Source organism: Oryzias melastigma, linkage group LG13 (genome assembly GCF_002922805.2).
Source record: "Oryzias melastigma strain HK-1 linkage group LG13, ASM292280v2, whole genome shotgun sequence".
Taxonomy (NCBI): Eukaryota; Metazoa; Chordata; class Actinopteri; order Beloniformes; family Adrianichthyidae; genus Oryzias; species Oryzias melastigma.
The window spans coordinates 9626173-9641792 of record NC_050524.1 but is presented as its reverse complement, the minus strand read 5'-3'; the positions used below and the strand labels follow the sequence as shown (position 1 = coordinate 9641792).

The 15620-nt window shown below is 36.4% G+C and overlaps 1 protein-coding gene across 1 annotated transcript; it reads left to right on the top strand.

Annotated features, from left to right (window-relative positions):
• Positions 1–206: 206 nt before the first annotated feature.
• Positions 207–14765, top strand: wdr95 (WD40 repeat domain 95; the record flags this gene model as incomplete). The annotated part of the gene is given in 23 exon segments (XM_024276510.2): positions 207–292; positions 379–471; positions 555–600; positions 681–727; positions 1608–1725; positions 2789–2858; positions 3210–3450; positions 3542–3647; positions 3905–4056; positions 4275–4377; positions 4482–4585; positions 5450–5529; positions 5601–5655; positions 5736–5781; positions 6066–6125; positions 9383–9545; positions 9645–9746; positions 12280–12338; positions 12725–12857; positions 12974–13013; positions 13397–13485; positions 13700–13884; positions 14155–14765. Coding segments are annotated over 23 exon segments (2139 nt in total). The 3' UTR covers positions 14167–14765.
• Between the last annotated feature and the right edge of the window lie 855 nt (positions 14766–15620).

The following is a 15620-nucleotide window of genomic DNA, read 5'->3' as shown; positions in this document are numbered from 1 at the left end:
AAACTGGCTACATGTAAAAGCATTATGAATGCATGGGGCTGCTGTTCTTAGTGTGTCTATGTTTTTATGGCTGTCCTTATTCAATAAATAGATTCAGTCAATTAAGTGGGAAAATATACTTTATATATACAATTATATCCATACAGAAGTGTATAATATCAACATCATCATGTCAGTGAACGTAAAAGACACTTCTTTTTTTGTAGACTGGAGGATCTGCTGGTAAAAAGTCAAGGTGGGCAACTGATTTCACACTGATGGAGGAATTCAACAAGCTCATTGTTGGAACTGGGTATTGGAAAAATCGGATCCACATTTTATCCTCCAATTACAATAAATCATCTAACTTGTTTGTTCTTGTCCATATTTATCTTTCAGGAGCAAAGAGATCCAGTTTTATGAACTTCCAACTTTAAAACCTTGTTGTCAAATTAGCGCCCTGGACTCAATTCCTCTGACTGTAGACTGCAGGTGGGTCGACGTTCTGCATCTTCTCTGACAAACACCTGTGTGTTCGATGCTCCTAATGGGTTTTTTATCCCCCCACGCCAAAGCTCCGCTGGCCCTGATAAATGTTGTTTGCTATATGGAGACACTGAGGTAGGTTCATTGTTGGGAATTAATCAAAGGAACAGAAAATGTTAAGGCTGAAGCAGTGATGAGTTGATTTTGTGTTTCAGGGATGTGTGAACATCTTTTTGATATCTGCTGTTAAACAGACATTCAGGTAATGTTGCTTTATGTACAACAGCTGCAAAACCTTTTTTCTCCAATGTTATTTAAATACATGAAGAATTTTAAAATTGCTTAAAACAATAATAATTTGATTAATGAAATTAGTTTTGGATCATTTGATTGTCAATGAAAACAATCAAATAACCAAACAGATTGTAGAAATAATGTAAAATCAAAAAAGAAGAAAATGTGAAAAAGATAGTTTGCAAAACATTAAGGTTTAGTGTCATCACACAATATAATAATCATAAAAAAATTCAATTTCTCTTTAAAAAGGATTTTTGCATCAAAAAAAGAAATAAAAATTAACAAGAAAATCAGAAATTTTGAGTAAAAAGTAAAAAAAAATTAAATGTTATTATTTGTTGTTATTTTCTCATCAATGCATCTCATTATTTCTGTTCTGAGTTTCAAATATTTGTGTTTTGTCCTGTATTCTTCACAATCTATGCTTGAAATAAACCAAATCGAACAATGAATCAATAAAGAAGTTTAATAAATTTCATTTACTTTTTTTGTTTATTTAGAAATTATTTTTCAGTTTTGATGCAGATATTTGAATATTGGCTTGTTACCAATTTTTAATAATATTCTACCTTTAAGTCTGTGATTTTTTTGCAGAGTTAAACTCTGTTTTTCCTAATTTTTCCAGTTTCAAATTCTACTTATTTAAGTACTTTATGCTGTCTTCTTCAGCCATGTTAATGTTGCATAGAAACTTTGCATGAATTTCTTCATCAAAATAGCTATGAGAAAGATAAACCCCAAACAAATGATTACTTTAGGAGAGACTGCCAATCAAGCTGAGCGTTATGACATGAGCGCGGTTTCAGGCTTTAATGTTAATAGTCTCTTCTTTTTTTAAATTACAGATCATGGAATATCTTACCAAAAATTGAAAACATTCCCACCACAACAGTTTCCAGAGCTGTGCTTTCTCCAAATGTGACATTTGTTAGGTGGAAAGTTCACTGTGACTGGGTAACAAAGGTACACTTTTCATTTATGTTTAGCCTAAAGGTCAAATTTAGCAATACAACTAAAATAAAATAATTAGTATTTTTCATAAGACTGTCAGTGAATGTTACTGGGTTGCAGGGTGTTTGTGGGGATGCTGAGCACTCTACTCAACGTTTTACCTCTGTTTACATGTTCATCCATCTGTCATTGTGTCATATAATGCCAACAGTCTCTCAGCTCTTTCATTAAAACCACAACCAGGCTGCAGCACCATGCCCGCCCTGCAGGGTTCCTGTAATCACAGGACGCAAACTATCTCTGTTAATCCGTGTTCAATTTTAGATTAAAGAAATTGTTAATGACTTCTTTCATGCTGATGGAGCCTTTCTGCCTCCATGAATACATTAAACATGATCTGCCATCTTCTGCCAGATTTGTGCCCAAAGACAATGGTCCTTCCGACTTCTCAAAACAATTTGCCAGACCTCACGGCGAGATTTCACTTGTGTATTCTTACGTTATTTTTGTGGGTTTGTAAAACCCACAACCATTACATTTAATTACGCAAAAGCAAACTCTGAACTCATCAGTGCAAAGCTGAACAAATTATAGGGTTTACATGTGTTTGCACTGGTTTGTTGGGGTATTAACTTTATTAAACACTTTTAGATGAAAAAAATAAAAGAGGCCAAAATTCCTGTCTTCATAATCCTTTTTGATAAAGAAATGTAAATTACAAGTAGTTTTGAACAATATTGTATAATTTAAAATTGCAAATTCCGTTTAAATGGGAAGTCGATTGATCCATTTTCAAATATAATGGAGCACAACTGCACCACCCAACAAGATTTAAGTTCAGAACAACCAAAAGACTTATTACAAGAGTTGATAGTGCTAAGAAATGTTAGCGGCTAAGCTAATAACAGCATTCCAATAATAATAATAATAAAAAAACTGGATTGTCCTAACTGAGTGGATTATACAATAAAATAGATAATAAAATCACCTACAATTTTGAAGAAACTTCTTTTTTTGGTTTGTAATTATGTTTTTTATTTTTCAATTTTGCAATATATATTTTTTTTCATTTTAGGTCAAATATTTTCACAGCTTTGAAGTTGTTGCCTCCTCTTCAAATGAAGAATCTTCTTCACTGGTTTTAGGTAAATACTCTAGGATCTATTTTTGCAGAAAATGAGACTGTTTTAACACAAAAACAAGATTTGTATTGTATTCTGAACATAGTGAACAAATAAGACTGTTTAGAAGTTGAACATAGTGTTGAACGTTGGACAATCGGCCTGAAAAACTGCAGGATGACTCATTATGACGCATCCATAACAAAATCACCAATCGATGCCAGCATGCGTGTGATAGCCTGGCGTGTCCTTTTGCTGCATTACTTGTTCGGATGATGACTTAGCCGTGCACTCTAAGCATAGTTTGATCAATGCCCACACATTATGGTAATGTAATGCTTTCTGCTCCTGTCTTTTTTTTTTTTTTTTCTTTAGGCCGTTTGTGGCCTCTGACAGACTCAGCAAAGCGGCTACAGGAGATTCAAGAGGCTCCTGGATTAGGTAGATCCAGGAAAGCGAAAACGAGCGCACCTCCACAGGCTCGAGCGCCGTGTGATCAGACTGTTTTCACCATCTGCAAAGGTGTGAAGGCTTTTGACCTTTGTTTGAAGCACAAACTGCTGGTGACTGGAGGCATGGACAGACTCATACGGCTGTGGCACCCACACTTTTCAGGGTGAGGAACCAGGTTGAAGTGTCCATCTTTTGTAGATATTTTTAGAGAAAATTCTACTTTCTGTTTACTTGATTTTTACATTTCTTTTTAGGAAACCTACTGGTGTTTTGAAAGGCCACGCTACTCCTATCGTCTTCCTTCGGATCTCCTCAAAGGACAGTCAGATTGTTTCAGTCTCAGTAGACTGCACTGTGAAAGTAACTCTTATTTTTATTATCCTTTATGTATCAAATTTTAATTCTAAAAGTCTTTTTTATCACACAATAAACCGAAAATATCAGGAAAAACTATCAACATTCAGAATCAGTCATTACATAACATCTTCTGCATATAAATCATTTTCCACTTGGGCAAACTTCTACAAACTTGAATAAAAGTTGTAGTTGCAAATGGGGAATACTTTTTGTAAAGACGTGAGTGACCTTCCATCACTCTTCTCTTGCTCTCATTTCAGATTTGGCACATTCAGGATGAGTGCTGCCTTTTCACGGGAGACTCTAAGGCCAGCAGCATTTATGGAGAAATATCTGCATGCCACTATTCCCCTGCAATGAAATCTCTGTATATTGCAGCAGACAGCATGGCTGTGCTCAAGCTGAAGCTCAGGTTGTTTCTCGGTTCAATTTTTAGCCAAGTAATGCTATAAATATGTAATGAAACGATCAAAATTAAACAAAAATTATGGTTAATGGTAATACAGGCTTTTACTTGTTGAGTTTGACACTCCACTTCCACTCTTCAAATGGACATTTTAGATTTTAATTCAAAGAAAGAGCTCGGTATTAATGTCCCTCATTAATTTTGTTTTGTCTCTCTCCTGTCAGACCACAGCCTCACCGTCGCTTGACTGAATCACATAATGAACCTGTTTTGTGCTGCTCCTACAGCGAGGAGTTCCGCCAAGTCGTGAGCTGTGGTGAGGGCTCAGTGAGTAAATGAGTGTCTGGCAGCATGCTGAGCAACTTAACGAAAGGAAAAAAACATGCAGGCTGTTTGTTTGTGAAGGAAGATTGATTCCTACTGGTTTCTAGGTGCTGAAGGTCTGGGACTTGGACACTGGGCACCAACTCTTTGAGTTTGGAAGTTCAGACGATGTTACTATCACATGCATGACAATGGACAACAAAGGGAGGAGGTGAGGTAGTTATGATCCCAACATTTTTCTTAAATTCATTTAAACACTCTCACTTGCATTTGAAGGAAAGTTTAGTATGTTGATAGAAATAAGGTAAAATCAAAACGAATGTCAATTTAGTTTGGTGTTCCTCAAGGTTTGGTGCTGGAGCCATTACTATTAGTTCTGTACATCAACAATATTTGTGAATTTTCCAGCCATGTTGAAAACACCAATTAGGCTTGGTGTTCCTCAAGGCTCAGTGCTGGAGCCATTACTATTTATTCTGTACATCAATAATATTTCTGAATTTTCCAGCCATATTGAAAACCATTTTGTTTGCAGTTGTTACAAATCTTTTTTAGTTGTTGAGATCATTTGGAGGAACTATAGGATGCAGCTGACAAAGACATAACTGAATATAAGAATTGGTTTGATCTGAATAAATTTGCAGAACAATCAACATTAATCAGACAATTATGATTAATGATGAAGAAATTGAATGAGTGTTGGAGATACAATTTCTTCATGTGATAATTGATGTAAAAAATTGAGTCAAAAACATGTATATAAATTATGCAAATTCTAATATATTTCAATCAATATTTGTTTTTTTACATCAGTGATATAATAAATAGATATAAAGAAATCAACAAGATTAATTGATATGATTTTTTCAGAGTATGTGCTGAACATACTCAGGCCTATAAAAAAATAAGTTTGGACTAAATTAAAAAATTACACTTTTAAACTTTATCTAAACGCTGTTTGAACTTTGCATGGTGTCATTTGTCATTATGCTTCTGTTAATGGTGTTTATTTTATTTTATCAGCACAAAGTTAATATATAAACAGAAAGAAATATATATATGTGTGTATATATAGACTTTTTACTGGTAGAAGAGATGGATCTTTGAAGATTTGGAATTTCAACAGTGGTCAGTGCCTGAAGACACTAAAGAAAGGTCGGTTTTAAAAGGTTTTCTCTACATTTCAAATTGGAGACAATTTTTCAGTATTTTATTCTTCCCCATAGATTGGAAATGTCGTGCAGTGTGTGACTGCACCCTTATCAAAGTTCACACAAACTTGTAAGTAATGAGGAAGAGTATGTGGAAAGTCTTTTTGTAAATACAAACCCACTCTGAGCTTATGCAACTTCTGTTTGAAGCAATGTGGTGTCTGTTGGAAAAGACCATAGGATTGACATTTACTCAGTGAGTACAAAAGAGATTAAAATTATTTTTACTGTTTCATCTTATAGAATCCCAATTCGGTTTTGTACATTGTTAGAACCATCTTTTTTATCACATTGTCTGTGTGTAAACTTGAAAAAACAAAAATAATACTCCCAATTATATATCATTTTGACCTCCATTACCTCTTTTTTTTCTAAATGATTTTTTTCCGTCTTTTTACAAATACAGTGCTTCAAAAATAAACATGGTCAATTCACTGAAACTTAAACTATATTCTGTTCTCTTAATGTTTTCATCATCAGGACCTTCCTACAGATTCCCATCATGTTCAAAAGCCACACCCTCCATGGCAGGAGGATTTGGTAATCATTTCACACAATACTAACATTTCCATGGACACATTTTAGCAGAAAGAGCTGCACAGTGGTTAGTGCTCTTAGTTCATAGTGGTTCAACTCCTGGCTGGGGACCCTTCTGTGTGGAATTTGCATGATTTCCACGCGCATGTTTTCTCACAGTCCAAAAACATGCTAATGGGTGTTTCTAAATGTGTGTATGTGTGAGTCTGTGGCCCTGCAACATACTGGGAATCTGCTCAGGGAGTATCCCCCCTTTGCCCAACAGTACCTGGGTTGGTTCCTGCAACCCCAAAAAGGATTCAGTAGGTTCTGACGATCGATGAATATATATTTTAGTTCATTTCAAAACATAAAAAAATGTCAATGTTGCATTTGAAGTAAAATTTTAAGCTAATGTTGCAGGGAAAATTACAAATTCTAGTCAGTGGCCGCAAAGCATTCAAGTTTTTACTTGTTAAAACAATACATTTCAAATCAAATCAAATCAAACTTTATTTATAAAAGCGCCTTTCATACTTGGTGCAGCTCAAAGCGCTGTACAATTAAAAACAAAACATACACAGTAAAAGCCCAACCCACCCTTCACACACACACACACCCTCCCCAAAACATATACACCCATGACCCCACACACAATGAAAACAAAAAACAAACTTGTAAAACAAACTTGGGGTAATTTCAGTAATTTGCTCAAAATACTTATGAAAAAATAATAATGATGATTCAAAAGATGTATAGTCATCATCATTGTGGAAAAGGCAGACTTAAAGTATTTATTGGAGGGAAGTGATTCACACTGTCATTTTTTTGTTTTATTCCTTGAGGATGAATCACACTTCCAGAGCTGCATAATCAGTTTCCAGAAAGTCAGAGAGTGGATGACAGTTCCCTTATCTGATTTTTCCTGTGTAATGTGGTCTAGTTATCTCTGACTGCAGGGCACATGCTTCTTTGCACGAGTCTCGCACAGGAAACAGAAATCTGTTCTCATTGGAAGAGGTGACTTTCTCAGCCCTTAAATCTCTTTTATTACAGCTGATAGCTACAGTCAAACCTGAAGATACCCATCATTATCGCAGAAAAAATGCATTACTGTTGCAAAGGAGGGAAAAAAATGAAGTCTTTGATTATCTGCAAAGAACTCTCCAAATTCATTTCTCACTGGCATGCAGAATAAAGATCAATGGATTGTTTTCTTTGATTGCCTTCCTGTCCTTTAAGCGATCTCATCTCCACCAAGTGTTTTCTGCTGTGCCAGATGGTCAGTGTTGTGTTGCAGGTTATAAAATTTTTAAAACGTGACCCAGTTGAGCTAATTGTTTCCTTTTGGCACACATTTAAAAAATTGCCATCTGCTATGTTGCGCTACAAACAAGCTCATGTTTGTTGCATCTATTCAAGGTAACCATGTTAGGTTTGATGGTTACTTGATAAATAGAATAAATGCCTTTGTTTTAATGATAGGCGCACCAGGAGGAGTCTTTTTATTGGTCTTTCCTCTTGCTTAGTGGTTTAACCTTGAACACGTTGATTTTTAAACCTTGTTTAAAGGGTAACTTAACCCTAAATCAACTTATTTTTATTTTGATCTCTATAAAATTGGGCTTTAAAAGTGCTGTATGTTGGTCGTTGCCAAAATGTTGATAAATTAAGAAAAAATTGTCTAATTCTTGAAAAAATAGTCAAAGACCGCCTGTGTACTGCCCCCTGAAGGTTGAACCGAGGTATTTCAGTTGAATATTGTGATTGGCCAAACCAGAAGTCTCACGTCATGATCTACAGCTGCAGTAATAACAGTCCTGCCCCCAAGCCCCACCCCTCTGACTGGATTTTCAAATTTCGGCTGTGGGTGGAGACAGCCTCCAACTTCCCTATTTGGTTACCCTTTAAGTTATATTTTAATGCATATTTCTATATTATGCTAGCCACACACCTGCTAATACTGCTACATTGTTTCGTTCAATCAGAATCATTATCATATTACCATATTTTCTGTAGAATGGCGGAATGGGTTTTAAGGCGCAGTCATGGTCTGTTTTCAAACTTATGTTAAATATAAGGCACACCAAACTATAAGGCTCATTAACCCTCTTTCGCCATAAAGTGTTACACCATCACTTTTGCCAGGTCCTTTGAACCCAATATAACATACCCAGTAAATATTATTTTTCATTAAAAAAATAGATCAAAACATGACAACAAATGATAAATTAGAATAGTTTTCCTTTGTTTTTATTTTCAAATGTAAAAAAAATTGACAATAAAACCATGGGTCTATCCTAAAAACATTCTTGAAAATGAGTGAAAATTTAGGAATTTGAGAAGAAAAAATGTCTTTAAAAAAAATAATGATACTGGAGATTTGGCCTTTGATCCACCCATTCCCAGGACATGTGAGACTTCACCCAGCGACACTCAGAGAAATGCAACATATTGAAAATCATATAAATACTTTTGCTTGGGTGAAAATTCCTCGGCCATAGTGCTCTAGACAGACTCATACTACTAATACAAATCTTATTGGGACTATGCTAATTCCCAACCTTGTTAGTCCACAAAACAAATTAAGAAACTTTTCTTGTGTTACACGCCGCCAGACTGCTTTTAGCATTCATGCTAATCAAGATAATCTGGTCGATTTTCAAAATAAAAGATTTCCATCTTAAAAAAAAAAAAAAAAAAGAAAAAAAAAGTATATAATTTATTAGTTCTTCCGCTGCCCAGTGGCAAGTGATCCACGGACCAGCACCGGGGATCACACACTCAGAGCACACCCATGAAAAGAAATGCATTTCTCCTCCATGGGACATGACACCCTCTCGGCGGAGGGATCCACAGCTCTAGATCCTACCCCTTCCCCTTAAAAAACAATTTGCGACACCAATAAAGCTTCAAATGCCCCTTCAAATGGAGTGTAACAGAGAAGCCATGGGGGATGAGGAAGAATTCTAATTCTGCCTCTACATTCCAAAAAATACTTACCTGCTTAAATTCAAAGACTGTATATATACATAGGGTGATATTTTGAGTGTGTACCCAACCAAAGCTGGGAAACTTTTGCCATTTTGCCTTTTTTTTTGTTTGTTTTTCCAGACACTACTTAAAGACCACCTTTGTTTGCATTGCTTTAACATAGCTCTTCAAGTAGCTCCAACAAGTTGAAATGAGAGAATCTTTGTCGTGTAGACAAGCCAGATTTTCATCACAGACAATACATTTAAACAATCTTTAAGAAAGACTCAACATTTGTCTCTTTTCAGATAAATGGCCACAAAGAAGACATCCTTTGTGTGGCACAATGTCCTCCATCTCTCCTTGCCACCAGCAGCTGCGACGGAGAGATTATTGTATGGAATGTTGTTTCCGGGAGTATTCTCTGTCGGTTTGCTGGCCCTGTTGCACATGAGCGGCACAATGCTGAAGGTAAGTAGCAAATTTAACTACATTGATACAGATTTTCATCAGGTTTGTTCTTATTGAAGCACCACATTTGTCTTTCTTTTGTTTTGTTTTCTAATACAGATGAAGATTTGGATATAAGTGTTCCCAGCATGCTTTTCTTCAGTAACCTAAAGTTAGAGCGGCTTTCTTCACATACAAGTCTTCTCTCGTCTGGGATCAGAGGTCTGTGTGATAAACATTAAAACATTCTGCAGATGTTATCTAGATACTTACAAAGATTGAAAGAAAATGTAATTTATACAATTACAATTATACATAACTTAAAACAATCATTAAAATGCTATAAATATGTGACTGAGTTTAGAAAATGAGCACACTGACAAATATCACTCTATAGGACATGAATAATTTGAATTATCACCGAAGTAGCCACATATAGCCCTTTAGCTAATAAGTGACAGAGTTGCATGAACCAAGTGGCAAAGTATCTCAAGTATGATCCAATTGTTTACATGTTTGAAAATGGAAAACTATGATTTTTTAAACAAAATGTATCCAGTCATCTTCATGATGCTGATTCTTTACCAGTTTGGAAAGGGTCATAGTGAAGGAGCTGATTTCCAATTTCCAATTGTGTTGTTATCATATACCAGGAGCACCTTTCTGGTTAGGCTAACTTAAAGGTGCTGTTTCCTCATTGTTGCAGAAATGTCAGATAGGTAGGCAGATATCCATGGAATAAGTGTAGCATCATTTGGCAGGAATGATGGATGGAACTGGGAACCATCTGCATGGTAGTGACATGAAAATCCAGGCGAGGGGGGTGGTCTGTCCCAAAAGGGCTCTATGCTGCTGTAGAACCTCCATGGAGAGGTGATGAGGTGTTTAGTTAGAGTTATAATTCCAGTGTATGGCTGCTGATGCCATGAAGGATGTTGCCTCTGATTGTCAAAGATGATAAAACTGTTCAATAGAATGAGGGGCACCAGCAAGCTTTTGGTCTCAAGGTTTTTACCAAAGACAATAGAAGTCTGAGAACTTCAAACAGAAATATAAAATGGAGGACCAACTTTCATGTCTCAATCAGAAGACAGAAAAGAGGACAGCTTTTTGATGGAGGGCAAGTAACTTCTTAAAAACCTGTCGAGTGAACGGAAGGAGCTTGGATGCTATTGGGCGGAAATACGTTAGTACATTTAGATACTTTAGTATCATTGAGAGGAGGGATTTCACTTTCTTTAACAAGCTGGAGATGGATATGATATGGGACAGCAATTTGAAAAAATGTATCTGTTTTTTTATGTAGTTTTATTGATTAACTATTGTAATTTTTGTATATTGTTCTTAACTTGTGTATTTTTTGACATTGTGTTGATTTATTGTAGTTTTATTGATTGGACTATGTGTATGGAATAAACTATTTCTATCTATCTATCTATCTATCTATCTATCTATCTATCTATCTATCTATCTATCTATCTATCTATCTATCTATCTATCTATCTATCTACCTATCTATCTATCTATAAAACAGACTCTTTTCATTTGTATGTGCATAATTCTTGATTTGTAATTCATACAATGCACTAAGTGTGTAACTTTATGAACTACAAATTGTGTATTCACATGTACAACAATTGCAAAATGCAATATATATATATACAATTTACACACACACAACTTTAAACTACAGCAGCTGAAACTAACTACCAGTTCACGTACAAATCTTTAAAAATGTATGCACCAATCACCCAACAAACACACCCAGAACTGTATTTTTGTACAAATCTGATGTGAGAGTCTTTTCACCAAGTTTTGTGTGTAAATGATGCGTTTCCATGTCTTTAGTGCTGAGTGTTTAAAAACAAGCAATTTGACTTCTTCAAAATTAATTATCAGGCATATCTCTTTAAGAAAATAGGAAAAAAGTCATTTTCATTCAGTATTATTTACAATCTAAATTCAAAGTGGCTGATAAGAAAACTATGATGACCCAGCATTCTAGCAGCAATTAAACACATCACTTACGCGCAAATCTTTTCTTTCTTGGAGACGTGAAGAGTCTCATATCAGATTTTTACGTAAATGCAGTTTTGTGTGTGTATCAAGTGATTGGTGCAAATGTTTTTCAAAAATATGTATTTATTGTTAGTTTTAAGCTGCCATAAAGTTTTGCGTGTGCAAATTATATTTCGTAATTTTTGTGGATGTGAATACACAATTTCAAGTGCATGCAGTTACGTATAATTCAAGAAATACGCACACATAAATCCGAAGTTATACACAAACAAGTATGTGCAGACAAGTTACATATAAAAAACTGCACACACACAAATCCAAATTACACACAACCATGCAAACGCAAGTTACTAATCAAGAAATTGGACGAGTCTATTTTCACTCCATCTGCTGGAGAACAAAAATGGTTTAAAGCAAAAATACATTTTCTTAAATTTGCAACAAACTATTTAAATATCTTAAAATTTAGTCTTTTTTAATGTTTTTAACCCATGAGAACCCACAGGTCAATATGGCAGTGGTTTTTTTTTTTATTTATTTAAAACATTTGGCTTTAATTTTTTGACCCCTGTTACTTGCTGCTTCCCAAAATAAACAAACAAAATTTACTTTTAAAATTTCAGAAGAAAATTGATGTTGGGTTTCCAATGGTGAACATAGATGTATATACATAGAAAGTGAATGCAATTTTGCCATTTATTCCATCACCTTCTTTTTTAATCTCTGCTCTTTTAAGGCTATGTGAATCTGTGGAATGTCCTCGGTGGAGGGAAGCTTGTGAGCAGCTTCAAAGCCGTGAGATCCACCATTTTATCTCTAATAACTATGCGTTTCACGTGTCTCTCGCTTTTCCTTCTGAATATAAAAGATGTTGATTATCTCCCTTTTGTCCCCTCCAGTATTTTAAGATCTTTAAAAGTGTATTTTCTAACTATAATTACTGTGAAATGAAAATTGCATGTCATCCATGAAATGTATCTTCTGCATAAGCTCATCAGTGATTTGAGCTCATGCAGAGTGTAATTTTGGGGGGAAGTTTTCAATAATGACGATTTTTTATGCATTTTTAAAGACCGTAGTGGAGACGTATGTGGAGTTATGTAAAAGTGCTAAATAAATTAAATTTATTTTTGTTGTTGACATTATTTTCTCCTTTTTTTCCACTTTCATGCACAATTTAGAGTAAATTTCAGCAGAAGATAATAAAGCTGGCCAAATCAGACGCGAACATGCTGCTGTACGCGGCTGACAGAATAGGTTACGTCTTTGTTTTCAGCATGAGCAAGTGTGACCTTGATCAAAACCCACCCAGAGGTTAGCCTCACTTTTCTCCCACTTTAATTGGGTCTGCAGTGAAACCATGAAGAAATGTTGTTTATGAGGATTCTCTGAAAATGTTTGTTCCCGTCTCCCTTTGTTGTTTTCCTCAGCTGAGATGTTCTGGCGCGCTCACACCAGCAAAATAACCAGGTACGTAAAATCCACAAACTGCTTCATCATCAGCCTCTTATTGAGCCTTTCAGGTAGCACTTATTAAGTGACGGGGGAACAGTCGCAGTCACTTGACGTCTCTTTAAGTTTCAGATAGTCGCACTTTTATAATTCCCATTCTTCTGGGGACAGCTCATTCTTAGTCAGAGCTGTCAGCGGCATCCGCCGCAGCACAACTCAGACCTGCTGCTGTAAACAAACAGTGCCGGGGAGTCTGTGTGTGGGAAAGTCCTCCACAGACAAGGTGAGACGCTCCTCGGGTTGCGTCTGCCTTCAGCCGTAGAGGCAGTGTGGATGATTAAGAGTGTTCTGCCAGAAAATGCCTCCTCCTGTTTTTTTCACGTCTCTTTATTCTGGTCCAGCCTGCAGATTGTTGACAGTGATCAAGTGGTGCTTACCTCATCCACCGACCACACTGTACGCCTTTGGAGTGCATATGGAGAGTATATCGGTAGGTGTCACCAAGTAAGCTTCGGTTTCCACTTCTATACAACATTATGATAATTAACCAAACTTGACCTCTAGAAGTAAAAAAAAAAGAACTGCAGATTTCTTGTGGCTTCAAATAATGATATTCGGCTATGACTAAACCACATTCGTTCAGCTTCACGAAACACAGTCAAGCCATGAATTCAATCAAATGTTGCTTTTTTTTTAATCTATAGGGACCTTTGGGCAGCCGGAGATCTGGAACATCCACGTCTCCTCATCCTGGATGCATCCCGCTGTCCCATATGAAGTTCTGATAGATCCTCTTAGTATGCCAAATCATGGCACGCTGAATGGAAAACCGCGTCAACCCGAACCCATCATTCTTGACAAGACTGAGCCTGATAGAGGGGAACTAAAGGTGAGCTGCATTATTTCAAAAATGATTAACTGAGCAGCTCTCTGCCTGCCTCTTTCCTGCCTGAATTAAACCGAACTGAACTTCCTCCGACATCCATCAGCGAGGAAGATTAGGAGGCACGTTTTTACCCCGAGGAGCATAAATCCGGTTGAGGCTTGATCATAACCCTTTCAGCAGCCCAGACTGCAGCACATGTGCTTTGCCAGTATCACACCAGACTCCTCTTAAAAAGTGACAGATTTATATTTAGTGTCTCCTTCTGCATTTCAGAGTCTAGGATGAAACTGTTGAGCGTACAAACACAATCCGCCCTCCTCGAAAGGTTTTGATGGTATGGAACCACCGAGCAGCACCACCAGAGACCACAGACCCCTCTTGCCGGTATTGATCATTTCATAAGCAACGCTGTAGGGGACTGGACTCAGCTGAAAAAGATGAGGCTGCATTGATCAAAGCGGAGAAACTGGGCCATTCAAACACCCAGCGACATGCTTGATATGAATGGAGTGGAAAACGTGGTTTTGAGGCTGCACCTACACAACAAATGGGACACAAATACAGCATTTCTCACTCATCCTGCAACATATTTTACATGAGTTTTAAAGTCCCGCTCTAATTATAGGTTTTTCTATTGTAAAATCATTCCCAGTAATCTTTTGATTATGATTATGCAGTTTGTAGTCAAAATAAAAAAAGCCTGTTTCCTGCAACTTATTAGAAATATAATTCTGGGTTGTGGGCGGGACTCATGAATTCCTACCCTAATCCCTAACGACTAAAAACGTAATAGTGCCATGGATTTAAAATGCAATTCGGACACCATGCTCTCTGCTTTTCTTTCGTTTTTTAAATACTGAATTCATGAAGTAAAAATCTAATCAATATGAACATTTCACATCATCTGTTTGTGACTCCACTGTGATGATGACAATGTGGATGATTTATTAAAAAATTACATTTAAACATGTTTTTTTTTTCTGCAAAAATTGATCGACAGCAATGCATTGTGGTCTATATTTCCTAATGTAGTGAGCATCCATGTACATTGGTTTGTCACAAAGACTTCTGGGAAATTTCTAGGGCACTCGATTTTGGAATTGTATATTCGGACAGCACTACAAAATGGCGAATGTCCTATATAGTGCACATATATAGTGAGTATGGAAGGAATTCGGATATAACCGTAATTTACGCTCTCTTACACTGGTTTACAGCTTCTCATAACCACAAGCTAGCATTAGCGTAGCAAAAGCCGTAGGCCCACAGTTGAGCCACATACCAGCACAAACGAAGAAATTGAAAACGCTAATAGATCTATTTTTCTGTAAGTAGAAGCTTCAGAACTGATGCCAAAAAACTAGACTTTGGAACACCTATTTTAGTGTGTCATCAGACTGAGAGCGTTTTTCACTGACATTTTTGAAGAGCGCTAAAAGATGGCTGACCTTGGGGATCACATCATCCAACTGGCCCAGACACTGGTGTGTTAGCTCTGTCGCATCAAAATTAAATATGCAGGGAACACAACAAATATACTAAAATCACACCGTATGGTTCAACCTGGAGGTAGGGGAGGGGAGAAACTGTTTGGTTGCAGCTGGTGTGAGTGTGGCTCCAACATGTTCTGTTTAGAGCACATTCAGCGGTCAAAAAACCATTTGATATCCTAAAGAAACTTCTACCGCTGTCAGAAGACTTAGCAAATAACAAGCTCAATTAGCTAAATCTACCAAGGA